A 15,514-nucleotide genomic window follows, 5' to 3' on the forward strand; every position below is an offset into this window, starting at 1 on the left:
TTCCAAGGCAAAGTTAATGTTTTCAATTTAAATTAATCAAGATGCTTACTTCCACACAAATATATTCTACTTTTGTTTGCGCTCAAATAGTATTGCGACGACAACGTGTGCTGCGGCATACAGCTTAACCTCAAGTAGCGGAGTAAACTAAAGATGTAGTAAAATAACGATGCTAGCTGCATTTGTGTCTATATTACGGTAAATTGCTCGATCTTTCGTACACTAACACAAAAATAAAATTGCTTGTTTCTATTAATTTACATGATAACGATGCCACCTGTTTTTAATGCATTTCACCTGAGTTTTACAGTTAGCACGTACCCAAACCATCTTCTCATAACGCAAGACACTATAAACTTTTGCGTCATAAGGCACTTTGTGCACAATACTGTTTCATTGTGGCAATAATAATATCTACTGATAATTTATTTTTACATAAAAATCGATACAAGAAAATTATAGACCACTTACAAAAGTACTAACCCTACTATACAGTGAATGATGGATGTGATCAATTAACAAAATAGAAAGTAACCAAAAAAGTATTGTGTAGAGTGAATCAATACCAAACACTTTGTGGAACATAGTTTCCGACCAAACAAAAATCTGTGCAACGGCCAGAGTGTGTAATACTTGCATAGCCCACCTTGCTGCAAACGCAAAACATACACAGTATGAAGAGAAGGTCGGTAAACACTTGTGGTAAACAGTATTTTCCTTTTCTCTCTGAGAAACATTATGTTTATACCCCAACAAAGATAAAAGGTACCCTTCGAAAACAAAGAAGGTCCGTGAGGGCTTAAACACTGGTCCAGAAAACTTAGTCACGGTACAATGTAAACAACCAGGTTTGGAAGACACGAAAAATTTGCATGATAAAAAAATAATTGTAAAAAGACGATGAACGAGTGAGTAATCATGTGTACAAGGGCATAAAGTAAACAAATCCTCTAACACTTTAACATAATCGAAAAGTAACGTTTTTTCAAAAAAAATTGCTATCTTCACCAAAGGGATCAAAACATTTCTGACTGCGTTGAACACCATGCACCGGAGGACGGGAACATGGATAAAAAAGAGCCAAATCGGCAGCTGTCAGGCTCGAACGGAAAAACCGTTTCCCCGAATCGCTTCTCTGTAGGCAACGTGAGCTCGAATCTTTTTCGTCAAGAGTTCCCGCCTCACGATTTTTACATCTTCCTCCGCTTGGTGGCGCAGCTAAAATGCAAAGTTATATTTAAGCGACATTTTACAATCTCTTTCAAATATCCATAGAAAGACAATTTTCTTGTTTGATAGATGACAATACATATAGTTCAGGTAGAGCGCAAGGGTCACATCAAAAGTTTTACCGAATTTCTGTCAAAAAAATCTTTTGTCAGCGTTGCACAACATTAGGCAAGAATGCAAAAGTGTCAAACCATATGTCTAAAAGTTAATTCCAGCTTATGTAAACTTAATAAACGCTATTGCATTATTTGCGGACAATATTGCAATATTTGCGCATAATTGCCCAACAAAAAAACGTTAGCACTGACTTTAAACAAAACAAAAATCGTTTTTGTAACCGCCAGTAAAGGTAACATTTTTTCCGGTAATGATTACCTTGATTTCACCAGTTAACTTGATCTTTGCATCTTCAATCTTTCGCCTCAGTCCGTCTATGTCGTGTTGCAACCGCGTTACTTGTATTTTGCTGTTGCTCTGAAGCAGTAACGCCATTGCAATACAAAAATAACATGTCAAGTTCAAAACAAAACTTACTCAAATTTGGAATGTCAGACACAGCCTACAATTGTTTTTCAAAATACAAATTCGTTTATTTGGACCAACGTGTTTCAATCAAGAAATCTTTTACGGCAAATTCGTTTTAAAACTGTTTGACTTTCAAAAACTTGTGTTCAGGATTACACATTCTAACAAATCTTACTCCGTCGATTGGAGGCATGCTGTTTCACTACTGCTAGTTGAAAATCAATATGCAACAGATCTTGTCGCGTTTCAAGCGCATTAAAACGACTGTATGATTTAATCTAAAAATGGGGCAAAGTATTGCAATGATTAAAGCGCGGTTAGTAAGTTATGTTAAGAATGATGCGGGTTGGGTCGAAACAGAAGGCAAAATATGCATGTCAGTTGTTTGCAAAATCCGCTTAAAATTATAATTGCAAATCATACGACTTTGGGTTACGATTAGTACTGGTAACCATTTTAAAACAACCTCCATAATCAGACAGATTATAGAGCTAAATACCCTTCTGTGGGCATTGTTTGGTTGAACAAGTTTGTATACCTCTAGTTACCTCGCGAAGGTGTTTTCTTTTGATCTTATATAATCGATAAACAGTAAAACGTATGTCAGATGAACGTGTATGATATGTGCCTAACCTACCTTTACTGAAGGTCTGCTTGTGACTGAAGGCAGGAACGTTGGATATCTTCGTTTCTCGCTGATTTTTTCGCCCTCTAACGCAGACACCAAGCGTCTGTGCGATCTAAAACGCAATTTAGAAGGTATGTACGTGGGAAGGACTAATAAAAACCTTTTTTGAGCTCACGGCACAGCAACACGTTAATTTTTTGTTTACAACACTTGGATAAAAAGCTTTTCAAAACAGTAGCCTAGGGCCCTAGCCTATATCTCTAAGGTAGCCTAATAGGTGAATCAGGTTTGATAACAAATAAAATCTAAAATAGTACCGTTATCATTTACAATAGGCTACATTATCCTAAAATCAGATGACTCTGCAATCCAGAATAATTCAGAGATGTCTTTTACGGCAAAGTAGGTTGGTTTTAATAAATAGGAAATAACTACACAAAAATATCAAAGGGTCCAACTTGCTGTATAAAAAGCGCAATTGGAGAGTGTGAAGTTGAATCAAGCGAAATTCTTGTTAGTTACTTACGTGTCTAGCTCGCTTTGAAGTCTACGGCAGATGTCTTCAAGTGGCATCGTCCGCTTCTTTTCTTCAAAAAACTTTTTCTTCCACATATCACGAACTGCGTGAAGGCCAATTAAACAAGAGAACGTTAAACACACAAAATGCAAAACAAATATAAATCCTGAATTAAACAAAGGTCAAGAACCGATACCACTCTATTTGTGTAATGTCTAACGGTCGCGCGTGTACTAAATAGGACCAACTAAGCTTTCATTCTCAAAATGTAACAAGTGGTTATGGAGTGTGGTTGCTTCATGCTACATTTAGAACTGAACAATAATAAATAATTTAACAAAAACCTCCTTGGGCTGGATATTCAAGAACTTGATTACAAATCGTTATCGCTTTTCTAAATGATAAAACCTGTCCTGTAACTAGTTTCCATTTATTTGTCCTAATACAAAGCAACGTTCAAAGTAAGTTGTGATAAGTGGAGGCTGTACAATGCCACATTTCATGGTTGCTATCACAAAATCGAAGTCTGTTGTGTTCTTTCTGTGTAAAGGCATTTTTGTTTCCAAAAGAAGGGCAGAATGATGACTGGTCAGGGAAAGATGGAGTCAATGACCACTCTTCGTCAAACTGAAGGCCGAGTGACGGTGGAGGCACTCCAGCGCCACCATGCGTCATTGTAAAGCGAACTTTTTTGCCCACCGAAGAGTTGACTTGGGGCAAGATTGGAGCAAACGAGGATTTTCTGCGATGAGAGCTCACTTTTCTAACTCTTTTTGTATGCAAGTCTTCTTGTGACAAGACGCTTTGCTTCCACTTATCTGTGCTGTCGTCCGAGATGCTACCTGATTGCAGGAAACGAGATGGTTTCAAATTAAAGTAAGGGAGTCGCTGTATATGGTGAGGTGATCAGTTTTAACTAAACAGTTACCTAAATAAAAAATACATCAATCAAATTGGTATGACATCGTCACATATCTGACCATTGTTAGGATACATGAGAAATGACCTGAATTGTGACCAGGCTTCGTTTAAATTTTGCACCCGAGCAAAGTCGCAAAACAACGAAGTAGCAGCAATCATTAGCGGGACTTAAGTATCGCAAAGGACATAATGGTTCGGAGGTTGCTGGTAATTGAACAATGCGCAGTGCGTGGACAATAGCATAAGAGCGATCGCTTTACACTTTTTTCGTGTAGCAGCATCGCCTTTCAGTCTCGCGCGTGCGCCTGACACCACTGACGCAGCCGGGGCCGCTAACAGTGAATCTTTCTGTCCTTGTCGAACAAGCTGACGCGCGCCTGGAATCGCAGAGTACATTGAGATTCGGTGACACGCGGTTGAGTGCAGTGATCGATAAAGCCGGCAAAGCTACGTCGCCACACTCACCTGTGATTTGTTGTCAGTAAATAGGACGCTACATTACACAGCGTCGCAAAGGGTTGTAAATCGACAGATTTACGCAACGCTTTGGGAGAAATTTTAACCTTGTTCTATTTTGGTATGAAGCAACTAATCCCGGGTGTCGGTTGCAAACTGATATTACCCGTTTCTCTATCACGTATCAACAACAACCTTTTCTTTAATTTGCTGCAAATTTTAATTCGTGCGTTTTATTTGCTTAAGCGTAGTACAACTTGTTGCATAACCAATATTGATGAAAACATGGCCTATGATGAAAGGGGCGGGGACCTGCGATTGCACAGTTTTAAACAGTTATACAAAGTATCTGTGACAACGCACTATGTTTACAGTTTGTTTTGGTTCCCATACAGCTTTAACAACCATGCTTGACTGCATAAAATGACCGATACATGACAAGCTGATGTAACCTTTGGCCCGGACGACAAGCGAAAGAGGATCCGCACTGAGATAAGCACCAACTCATGTATAGCCTACCTATCGGTTTTCCGCGATGAATTAAGCCAAAATGTCTCTTTTTGTCCATCTCGGTGTGGAAGACGTAATAGCATCCAGGTACGTGGCATTTTTCACCGCCGCTCTGCTTTTTCTTCGCGCTCTTTATGCGAGGAAATTGTTTCTCAAAATCGGCGCCAGCTGAAACTCAAAAGCTTTACCCCACGTATTCTGCGTAATCCTTGCAACAATGCCCACTCCAATCTCGCAGACGTGCTCACTACCGCTGTGCTGGTTTAAAGCCAAAATATATTAGGTCTCCCAATGCTGTCTGTATCCCTTCCTTACAGTTTCCGCTGTTTACTAATAACTTTGGAACTTGACTTAGGCAATAACTCCCAAGTTTGTTACTGGCGCTGACAGCAAAATGTTTTGTCTGGCATAACTGAGTCTTTTGGTGAGAGTGCCGAACCTTTGTCATTCAAGTGAATAAAAAACATGTAACATACCTGATGTTCTTTTTTGGTTGAGTTTGGATGTGGTTACTTTGGCTTGTTTAACCAAGTCTTGTCGCTCTTTTTCAGCAAGCCGTCTGCTGTTTCTGGCGTTCTGAAGCTGTGACCATAGTTTGGCACCTAAAAATGTATGTTACGTCAACGATCGTAGGCTCCCCAACGGGCAAAGAAATTGATACCACGCAGCACATTAAACGTTTCATAAAGTATTTTATCCAGTTGGTGAAACAATGTTCGCTTTAAACATAATCTTCTAAGTTACTTTCGGGCAGCACTAAACTTCTGTTACCCGTAAACAAATTTCGTGGTTGTGGGTAAACTGTTGGGACAACTGAAGTTAGTTGGGTCATATGTTTAAATCGGAAAGAACTTTTATCACTCGATCCAACCAAAACCATTTAACAATGTTGCGTTTTGACAGAAAAAAATAAACATAGAAATGGTAGTCATGGCATTTACTGCATGGTGAAAAAGACAACTGAAATATAGAAATATTACGTGATGACAGCTATTACTAGTTTGGAATCAATGTATTATTAACCGTTTAGTTGGGGACGAAAAAAACGTCATATGAAATATGCGTGTTTGAGTCCCTGACATTATTATGTAAATAAGCATGAAAATGATGTTCTCACGGTCTGAACTGCCAAGACGCTTTTCGGTTTCATTTTCTTGTTTAACAGTTGATACTTGGGGAGGAGGTTCATGTTTGGCGGAAGACGACTAAAACAGAAAACATGCTGTTGCATTAAACATACTGACCGAGAGAGAAATTCGCTTAAATATACAATACACACACCTTGCTTTCATTGGGTCTGGGCGACGACGCTGGTGTTGTAACCACCTCTTGTTGTTCAACAGCGGGTTTGTGAAACTTTGGAATGCGGATAGGAGACGGAGACGCTTGGTGAGTGATTTCTTTCTGCACCTGTCAAAACATCCCCATCACCACGCACTCGAAAAAACGTGCCAACCCGAGCTAGTAAGCCTAAATCTTTGGCCATGATTGAGCTACAACAGATACATGTCGTGTTATGATAAGAAAACGCATGACGTCAAGCAATAAGCAACATCATTGAGCCGTCACTCACCAAGTGGGTTTGGCTGAGAGCAAAGAAAATATTTGTGTTATAGTGAAGTTGTTTTTGAACAATGCATTGAACGAAGATTTGGTGTTTAGAAGCATAAACATGAATGTCATGATTAGACAATCTTTACCTTGACAAAATGAAAGCCATGGGTGTATGGTAAAAATGTTACAATGTGTCAAGGCGATGTAATGAAATTTAAAACTTTACTGTACACGAAAACAGAACAAAGACATTTTAGTTCTGTATGCTATATATTAAATGAGCTACATTAAAAGTACATATACCTGTAATTATGGTTGCATGATTTGTAATTGCACATTAATATTTACTACCACCACAAAACACACACACACATTACAAGGACTAAAATAAGGAAAATCAGTGCACTGCAAATAATTTAAGAAATCGTGTTTCATGCATTTATGATTGTTATTTTGCAAAGAAAGTTAGTAAAGAGAAATCACACAAAAATGTAAGTTCTCTACAACACCACTCAAATAAAGTCTTACATCAGTTTGCTTAACGTTGTCCTCTCTGTCATTTTCAGGTTTGGTGGGAATTTTCTCGACAGGTTTCTCGATCAACTTTGATTTTGAAACTTCAACATCTTCATGTTTAACAGTTTTCACTTGTGTAACAACATCAGTATCAGACTCATTAGAAGTCAGTTGATTTTTTTGATGGAATGGTGCTTCATTGTCACGTTTTTGTTTAGCATGATTAGATATGATGTTTGCTTTGGCTGACAATTTATCACTACCACCAGTATTTACTTTTCTCTGGGTCGGCATTCCATCTGGATCACCTCTGGACATGACTTTTTCAGGTTCGTCAGTATCTTTTTGATCAATCACAGTTTCATCATGGATTCCCAGGAACTGCTTAGCAACTGCCATGTCATTGTTTCCAACACGAGTGGCTGTTGTCACAAAAGCAATAACAGCAGTGGTACCAGAAGGGGGTATAATAGGAGAATTGTGCTCCGATAAACCGGAAATGGACTCTCTTTTCATCATCTGGTCTTTTTCAACTACACCGTCCTCTTTAGACTCTTCAAACTTCTTCACATCAACATTTTTTTGTTCAGCAGATTTAACAGACTTCACTTTTGTCTTTTCTGTATCAGAACCAGTAAAGACATCAAATTGAATAGAAGGCTGATGATCACTTTCACCACCAGATGATTCTCCTGTTTGCTCCTTTTCCATGTTTTGTTGGTGTTGGATTGTCATAAAGTTCAATTCCTTTTGAAACTCATCTTCTGAGCTTTCATAACCATCTTCATCATCTTCTTCTTCATTATCGGCATCTGATCCTACTACTTCATTTCGAGGAAACATATATTTGGGCTGCAATAAAGACCAGCCATCTGAATAGGGCATTTTGTTTTGTGGTGGTGTAACACTCAATGTGACATTATCTTCATGTGATGTCTCAGTACCATGTTGTATTTGTTTAAAATCTGCAGTTTTTCCATGGTTATATCCACCAGACATTTGCCTTTTCTCCATGTCATTTTCAGAATGTGGTGAAGTTGGATTGTTGGCCTGTTGATAGTTCCCCATCTCTGAGAAATGATTGGAGAAGCCTGATGCAAATTCCTCACCTTTAGCAAGTTCATTTTGTGTTTTTAATGTTTCCTGTTCATTGCCATTTTGTCCGCTTTCTGTCGACAATTTTGAGCCAGAATGTTCAACAAAATCATTCTGATGAGATTCTTCTTGTGAAAATGATCTTTCTGTTTCCCTAATCAGATTTTCATGGGAAATCTGTTTTGTTATTGCACTTGGCAGTGGTACATCATTATTACTTGATATATCACCAAGTCTGGCATTATCAGTGGCAGGCGGTAAAGTTCTTTGAGGTTTGTTGACTGTAGCACTTTTATCTTCAAGTGGTAAAGTGTGCTGATTTTTAAAGGAATGTTGTCTTTCTAAAACTGTGCTTTTAGTAAGCAGTGCCCTATTGTTGTCCCATACCATTGATGAAGATTCAAAGACTTCTGATTGAGGCTGTTTCTGTGCTTCTTGTTTGTGATCACTGGTGGACCCAGACAATAATCTACAAAAGCCAAAAAATCAAGATTCTTGATTTGTGCAAACATAGTTGCTTGGTAACTTACAGAAACAATACACTACCACTAATTTCAGTAGCAATTTTGAACAATGGGTTAAAAGTCTGGTGGCAAACACAAGTGCTGTGGAGAGGCAATTGTGTGAGAAGTGTTACTTGTTTTCGGGACTGAGCACACATGCCTCTAATAAAGGGCCCTGTTTGCACAAAAGCTAAAACCACTTGATGTAAAGAGCAAAGCCAGTTATGTGATCTAACCGCTACAATAGGACTTCAGGCTTTTTCATGGTTGTGTCAATGGGGCTTAAAAGTTTCTCGATACGTAGAACAAATTGTGGCTTACTTTATTGTTGCAAATTTATCATAAAAATAATCATGGCATAAAAATACAGCTTCCAGTAAAACAAAAGTATATTTATATTAGACATGGATGAAGAAGTTTGATGAAAGAAGCAAACATTTAAAATAATAGCCAACCAATTTCAATCAACAATGAAAGGAATTGCTAAAAATATATACATCCGACCCATGGTATACCTCATTTTCATTTTGTTTATGGTGGAGTCATCAGAATCACTCTGGTCCTGTTCCATATAGCCTGAATCATTATTAGTACTGTTGGTCGGTGGTTTTTCCTCCATGACAATGGAAGATTGAGAAATGCCTCTGCTTTCTAAACCTGTAGTTAGGGTTTGGGGATCAAATGGCAAGGTGGGAAGGTTCCCACCGTATACAGGGGAACCATGAGAAACACTAATCTGGTATGATGCATTACTACTTGTGCCAGATATTGGGCGATCATGCAAGCTGTACTCTTTTGATTTGCGCATTGGGTTATTTGAATGATGGGTGGATAAATAAACAGCATGCTTGGGGTGAGTGGGGTTAGTAGGTAACTGGGGAGAGGTGTTAATAAATTGTCGTCTCCTTTTTGTACTGCTGGTTATACTTGGATTAGAATAAATGTGGTTGTGATTGCCAAGGGAATCGTGCATTTTGTAGTCATGCAAATGGGGTAAATTAAAGAGGTTAGGTTCACAGCTTTCAAGTGGATCAACATTGCTATAGGCTGGGGGTAAAATGGGTGGGAAAAAACAAACAAAAGTTTTGCAACAAAACTTTTGGACAAACTAAGCAGGCATAACTTGCTATAAAAGCAGAAATAATTAGACGCTCAACAAGTAAGTGCCATAGCTCTATCAACTGCTACTACATGCTTACCAAACACCAAATTTAGTTTTTGCAGTTCATATTTTAAGAACATGCACTAAAACTGATCCCATTGCAAATTATTTTAAGTACACAAACATTCAGTGCACAAAAGAAGACAATTTTTTTAAAAAATTGTCCTATTCAAATGTTTGCTTCAGTAATCAAACAAGTTATACTTCTGATAAAAAGCAACACAAAACAGACATTTTTGTGGTGAATATTGTTGATTAAAAACATAATTCCTGAGTTAGTAAAATTTTTCTAAACACAAACATAGACAACGCATAGATTTTTACCAAAGTTTTTGTGTACTTGAGTCAAGTATAAGCACCTTCACTGACCTTGCGAAGAATTTGTAGATGAACGATTTGGCATGTTGTAATGAACCTTACGCTTTTGAGGTCCCTCATGCAAGACTGATTTTGCCTGACTGGGTTGACTTCGTTCAACAAGCACATGATCTTCTGGGTGCTTGAAAGGAGACATAGCATCAGATGCTTGACCAGGGGTTGTTCGGCCACGCTGGCCACGTGGAAAGATCGGCTTGTTTGGGTTTTCACCAGTCAAACTGCTTTTTCCACTTATGTGTCGCTTCTGCCGTTTGATGTCCTTGCTTGCAGGTGGACTGGCAGCTTGACTTCTGTAAACACTTTTATTGCTGTCATGCCTGTCATTTTCCATTGACCGCCTTAATTGGTCAACTATTGCCTTCTGCTTGTGTGACCCGTGTCTGACCAGCTGTTGTGATTCATGGCTTTCAGACACAGGATCACTATCTTCAAAACGCTGCTGTGTTGGTGTATGTTGTTTATAAATTGTTTCTGGTACCAGTTCTGGTGAAATGCTTTCTGGTTCAGAGAAAGGTTTATGCAAATCTTGCATCTTGGGGGTAATGGGAGGCAGAACAGAATAGTTGTACATATTGGGTTGCCCAGGCAAAACAAATATTTCTGGCATGATGCTCTGAAAAATGATTTAAGGTTTATAAATGCTAATAAAAGATTTATGTACAAGAAAAATATACAACATGAATATACTTACCTGAGGGGGAAGAAAAGTTTTCACTTTTAACTGTTTCTCTTGACTTTTGCGCACCTACATAAGTTTAGTTCAGTCACTTGATTGTCAGTATATTTCAATTTTAAAAGGCATTTCAAAGTCTGTCATTTTAACACATATATTTTATTTTGCAATGTCTTTACCAAAGCCAAACAGCGTCCAATATGTTTCAAAAATACATAGCTCTTGGGAAAAAAGTTTTCCCCCAACTGGAGCCGCATGTCGTTCCGAAGTTTGGCGAGTGGAGTGTCTGGCAAAACTCTACAAACATACAAATCAAACTGCAAATTATGACCAGTGTTCAAAAGAATGTTGTACAACTGAGCTACCAAACCTGATAAATCCAACAGAGAATGTGTCAGCAATGACTTTATGACTGGCATAATTCAGTCTCTCTACCCAGTGCTCCATTGGAACAATGGAAATGTGTAGATCCACCAACTGAATAAATACATTTTTACAACAAACAATTACCAGCAATGCTTTCAATATGGTGTACATTGTACAAACAAGATGGTACAAATGCAAAACGTTGGCTTACATTATCAGATGGTGGTCTATAGTCCACAGAATCTCCTCCATCACTCATTTTGAAGATTTTAACGAGGTAAACCTTACTGTTAAATGTTGTCCATGTTTCTCCTAATCCAGCATACCTGCACTTGTTCAAGTAAACCCAACACTTATAATGACATGCTAAAAAACCCTGAAAATGCGTGAACGAAGTAATAAATAATATACTAAAACAGAAAAAACAACAACACTACGTTTACATTTAACCGGTCATTATGCAACCACTGCATGCCAATTTTCAACACAATTGTTGCATTAGACTTCGGTTGCATAAATCAAACTTGTCCCGTTAAAAAAATAGTTAATGAGAAAAACTGTACGCGTTGCAGCAAGGAGTTTGCAGCTGTTGCTAGTCGCAACCATGCACGTTACACATAGAAATATATTACGAATTACGTATTCCACTACTTTCAAATCAAATCAAACTTTAAAAAAACGCTGTTCACGCTGCCAATTAAAAACTAAACTAGAAGACATTGGTGATAACAGCGCGTACATGTTTCAAAAAAGTATTTTTTACGTTTTGCCTTGTACTGACGTCTAGCGGATAAAAATTCTGACAGACCAAAAACCCAAACTTATCTTGTTTTACTTGTACGAACACTCCTAACCACCATTTACTAATTTGGGAAGTTTAGTAGTAACATACGCATACCTAAATCTGTGTTAGTAAAGCCTGTATTTATCCAGGACCATGTACCACGAAAACATAACTCAGTTACAGGGAACTCAAAACCGACAAACAAACACTTGCGTCCATATAAAACAAAACTTTGGAACTTTAAACAAAATAATGCTACACAGGAAAGTTCGCGTTTTGGCGTCTTCGAAAGCGGCCGAAACAGGGCAAAATTGTTAAACCTGTTATCTATCTGCAACCACAGTTTGTTGCAATCATGTGCGGAAACATCTTGGTGACGAGTTCCCCCTCTTCTTGTGTGATGTAATGCTGAGTTTCAAACGAAGTTGGAACACAGCACACACGGTTAGTCGCTTCCTACAGAGAAAATAAAAAGAGTCGTGCGATTGAAGCCGGTATGACAAACGTCCAGTCAAAAACATACGTACGTAGCTTATCAATATCGCGTGATTTGTGGCGTCGACGTGATCAGGAATAGGAAGAGCGCAGCTTCCAACACATTCCGAGATGTCCCAGAACTGTTTGCCTTGCTCCGGCCAAGACACTTTAAATCTCTAAAGGTCGATTAGTTCGTGAAATATAGGTTTAGAGAAGTTGGACATAAGAAACTGTGCTTACCTTTGTTGTATTTGAATTTACTACGAAGGAAATGAGGTGACAAGGTTGTCGATGTTTCAAGTATCTCGGAGTGTTTATGACTGTTGCTCGGCTCCCCCTGTTTTTATGCAAACGCCGAACTGATGTGTCTGCTGATCTGGTCCGTCTCCGGAGTTGACTCTTACGATAATAATGAATTACTGGTGGTTGTCGTCGCGTGTAGCCTGTAAAGTCAACACAACGTTACACTAAGTAGTGAACGCTGACTACAACGACCCACTGGCGTCCATGTAACCACTAGCAAATATATTTGGTGACTCTCAAAAACACAAGCGTCACCTGTGTCTCCGCGACGTAACTTTGCTTGTAGCCGCTTCCTTACCAATCGGTTTCTGCGTGGCGAGGAATGTCGAAAATGCAATACCAACCCAAGAACTTTGTCCACGACGGGAGCCGTAGACCTACTTCTTACCCCTACAAAAGTAAAACTTATTGGTGTTTAAAATGTAAGTATAAAACACTTCATGAGAACTAAATGCCAGCGCTACAAAACCTACACTGTTGTCACGCTTTTGATAGATACTATCAAATAACTTACACTCGTGAAAAAACCGTTGCCGTGGTTGAATGTTTACAAAAATTGTCAAATTATGTGATTGCGATCGATGCCAAGTTGTCAGAAAAGTAGTTTTCAAGTCCAGGACAAGAAAACGACCGTCTCCAAAGGAACATGTCGGCTACAAAATACACTTAGTTTGACATTTGACACAAAGTTTTCGTAAATGGAACATACCTGTAAACTCGTGTGCAAAGTACGAAGTGATGTTCCTTCCCCGACCGACGCCATTGTACTATACGTGCCAAACGCTTCTCCAATGTCCAACGGTTTTTGTCGTAAAACAACCACTTCTGCTGCCACCAGTTGCTGTCGGTCAAAACTGAAACAAATTGTATAAACATGTATTCCAACTAAACAAATGCAATTATCCAACTTTTGCCGGGAAGGTCGAATAGTTATTGTGCCGTTATGAATTTTCCAGTTGCTTTCATGCACCAGTGGCACAACGGTTGATGTCCTTTGACGAATAGAGAAAAAATGTTTCCATTGTTTGGTTATCTTTTTTGAGGATGTGTAACATGGTGAAACATAATTCAACAATAGGTTTTCAATGCTTCCTTCTCTGTTTCTCCAATTGGATATGGCTAAAAGTAAAGTGTCATAAATAGTCTATTCACCTCATCCGGCTTTTAACTAAAAAAGCCTATAGAATAAATTATTACCGGATATATAGCTAAATATAGTAGTGTTCAGATCGTGACTTGCAATTCGTACATCATTGTTTGTCGTGGACGTTGGTGCTAAAGAAAAACATGAGCGGGAATTGCAAGGCCAACTACGCATGCATACATGAGGCAAACATATCTTACATGTGCGGCCCACTTTGGTTGCATTTCGAATGTGATCCAGAAAACGCATACATCGTGATTTCAAATCTGTCCCAGGCAAATCGTTCAACCACCGATTGCTGAGGAAAAAAGAACAAGCAAAAATAACACAAACTTATTAACTTAATTTTAACTTACTCATTTCGGTGAATCAAGCAGTCAACCAAGAAATCATCTTTGTGTCTGGATCTTCCATCAGACGTTGTTAAAAATCTCCCGATCATAAACTGAATGAAAAGACAGTACAAAACCAACTTCTGAGACAGATGCATGGCCATTGAACAAAACTGCTGGCAAGGTGTGCTTCGTCAACTGCAACTCATCAAGCAGCTTGCTGGGGGCAATCAACCGCCTATTTGCGGAACACGTGCCTTGTCGCGACAATTGATTATTTACATTAATTCGGCCAGACATACAAGCAGTGAATCAGAGTTCGGAGTGCTAATGAGATTGCAAGATTTGCTTTAGCTTTAAGAAAAATCTAACAAACATGTTAGCGACACGAAAGAATATAGTTTTAACACCAAAGTTTGTTGGGACGACTCGATCGCAAGCAAGATTTCCCTCATTGAAATAGTCTGTATTGACTTTTGTTCCACACACCAAACTGCGATGAAAAAAAATTGAAAAAAATTAGTCTAACAAATTATCTAGCAAGTTACAAATAAGACTAACAGGCTTCTTGTGTTGTAAATAAATCTGCTATTTAAATTGGTCGCGATTCATTGTATCAAAATCTATGAGAGGTATACAACCCGCAGATTTATTTAGGCAGACGTGCACACCAAATGTATATGGCGGCCGTGCAAAAACTTCTATGGAAAGGTAAAGTTGTGTATGTATATTACAAGCTAAATCTAGACACAAGTCATACTTTTAGTCGTTAACAGATTATTGTCCTTTTGACAGATTATTGTCCTTTGACATAGCTTTCAAGACGCAAAAATCACTAAAATAGCCTTCAATTCATTTTGATAAAGTTGTTTCGCAAGAATGTGTGAGTAACATCGTGTACCCCAAAACAGCACAGACAACACTTAACGAAAACTTTTGAGTCATCCCTGAAAAGAATTGTGAGAACTTCTGTGTATAGGTTAGGCTACTATAGGCGCCAAAATTCTGGACGTAAATGTGTTTTCAAAAATTATTTCCTGACACAAAGTTTACGCCTAAATTGCAGACATGCCTCGGAAATTCCGGACGTCTGATTTCCCCATTGTAGGCTCATTAATTGCGATACAACATAAACCGTTAAAACAAAGTATAATAATATAAATGAAAACGTCAGAGCAGCGGTTCCCAACCTTTTTGGTGCCATGGCCCCTTGATAACATTTGCTAAGTTGCGGTGACCCCTAGGATTAAATTAGTAGGCTAAATTTAAATTGAAAATATAAATTGACTGTATTTTTTGTCAACAGTAAAGTGGTCTATAAGTTTATTTTAATGGCGCTAGTGGTCCTTGGCCTAAAACAAGTTTATGGGAACCATATGCCTTGTAGGCGACCCCAAGCAAATTGCCAGGCGACCTCATGTTGGGATTGTGACCTACAGG

General features: G+C 38.5%; 2 protein-coding genes across 5 annotated transcripts; both read right to left on the minus strand.

Moving 5' to 3' along the window:
• Positions 1 to 408: 408 nt before the first annotated feature.
• LOC145223146 (uncharacterized) lies at positions 409 to 11,874 on the minus strand. Of its 3 annotated transcripts, none has more exons than XM_080089498.1 (14): positions 11,246 to 11,874; positions 11,039 to 11,145; positions 10,848 to 10,965; positions 10,687 to 10,740; positions 9,987 to 10,608; positions 8,971 to 9,112; positions 6,870 to 8,421; positions 6,069 to 6,197; positions 5,905 to 5,992; positions 5,264 to 5,389; positions 2,910 to 3,003; positions 2,393 to 2,495; positions 1,606 to 1,704; positions 409 to 1,218 (listed from the first exon to the last, which is right to left on the minus strand). In XM_080089498.1, exons 1-14 carry the CDS (start codon positions 11,291 to 11,293, stop codon positions 1,096 to 1,098), a joined length of 3,405 nt encoding a protein of 1,134 aa, XP_079945624.1. In that variant the 5' UTR covers positions 11,294 to 11,874; the 3' UTR covers positions 409 to 1,095. The 3 variants fall into 3 exon arrangements, with proteins under 3 accessions (XP_079945624.1, XP_079945622.1, XP_079945623.1); XM_080089496.1 differs by having other exon boundaries at positions 8,971 to 9,502; XM_080089497.1 differs by lacking the exons at positions 409 to 1,218; positions 1,606 to 1,704; positions 2,393 to 2,495; positions 2,910 to 3,003 and adding an exon at positions 3,015 to 3,742 and having other exon boundaries at positions 8,971 to 9,502.
• Positions 11,875 to 11,937: 63 nt separating this feature from the next.
• Positions 11,938 to 14,324, minus strand: LOC145223148 (uncharacterized). 2 transcript variants are annotated; one of them, XM_080089500.1, is made up of 10 exons: positions 14,099 to 14,322; positions 13,943 to 14,040; positions 13,796 to 13,873; positions 13,507 to 13,717; positions 13,308 to 13,452; positions 13,113 to 13,251; positions 12,854 to 12,988; positions 12,536 to 12,738; positions 12,346 to 12,471; positions 11,938 to 12,274 (listed from the first exon to the last, which is right to left on the minus strand). In XM_080089500.1, exons 1-10 carry the CDS (start codon positions 14,236 to 14,238, stop codon positions 12,146 to 12,148), a joined length of 1,404 nt encoding a protein of 467 aa, XP_079945626.1. In that variant the 5' UTR covers positions 14,239 to 14,322; the 3' UTR covers positions 11,938 to 12,145. The 2 variants fall into 2 exon arrangements, with proteins under 2 accessions (XP_079945626.1, XP_079945625.1); XM_080089499.1 differs by having other exon boundaries at positions 13,308 to 13,717; positions 14,099 to 14,324.
• Between the last annotated feature and the right edge of the window lie 1,190 nt (positions 14,325 to 15,514).

The sequence above is a fragment of the Phallusia mammillata genome, chromosome 4 (genome assembly GCF_965637545.1).
Source record: "Phallusia mammillata chromosome 4, kaPhaMamm4.hap1.1, whole genome shotgun sequence".
Lineage (NCBI taxonomy): Eukaryota > Metazoa > Chordata > Ascidiacea > Phlebobranchia > Ascidiidae > Phallusia > Phallusia mammillata.

Bases quoted from the DNA above. Each gene is read 5' to 3' on its own strand.
- LOC145223146 (XM_080089496.1), bottom strand. From the start codon at position 11,293: ATGAGTGATGGAGGAGATTCTGTGGACTATAGACCACCATCTGATAAT. The intron at 9,503-9,986 runs GTCAGTGAAGGT...TTTTACCCCCAG, and splicing joins ATCTACAAATTCTTCGCAAG to CCTATAGCAATGTTGATCCA. The intron at 5,993-6,068 runs GTGTGTGTATTG...TTTCTGTTTTAG, and splicing joins CCAGACCCAATGAAAGCAAG to TCGTCTTCCGCCAAACATGA.
- LOC145223148 (XM_080089499.1), bottom strand. From the start codon at position 14,238: ATGGCCATGCATCTGTCTCAGAAGTTGGTTTTGTACTGTCTTTTCATT. The intron at 13,252-13,307 runs GTATGTTCCATT...TGTATTTTGTAG, and splicing joins CTTTGCACACGAGTTTACAG to CCGACATGTTCCTTTGGAGA. The intron at 12,275-12,345 runs GTACGTATGTTT...TTTTCTCTGTAG, and splicing joins ACGCGATATTGATAAGCTAC to GAAGCGACTAACCGTGTGTG.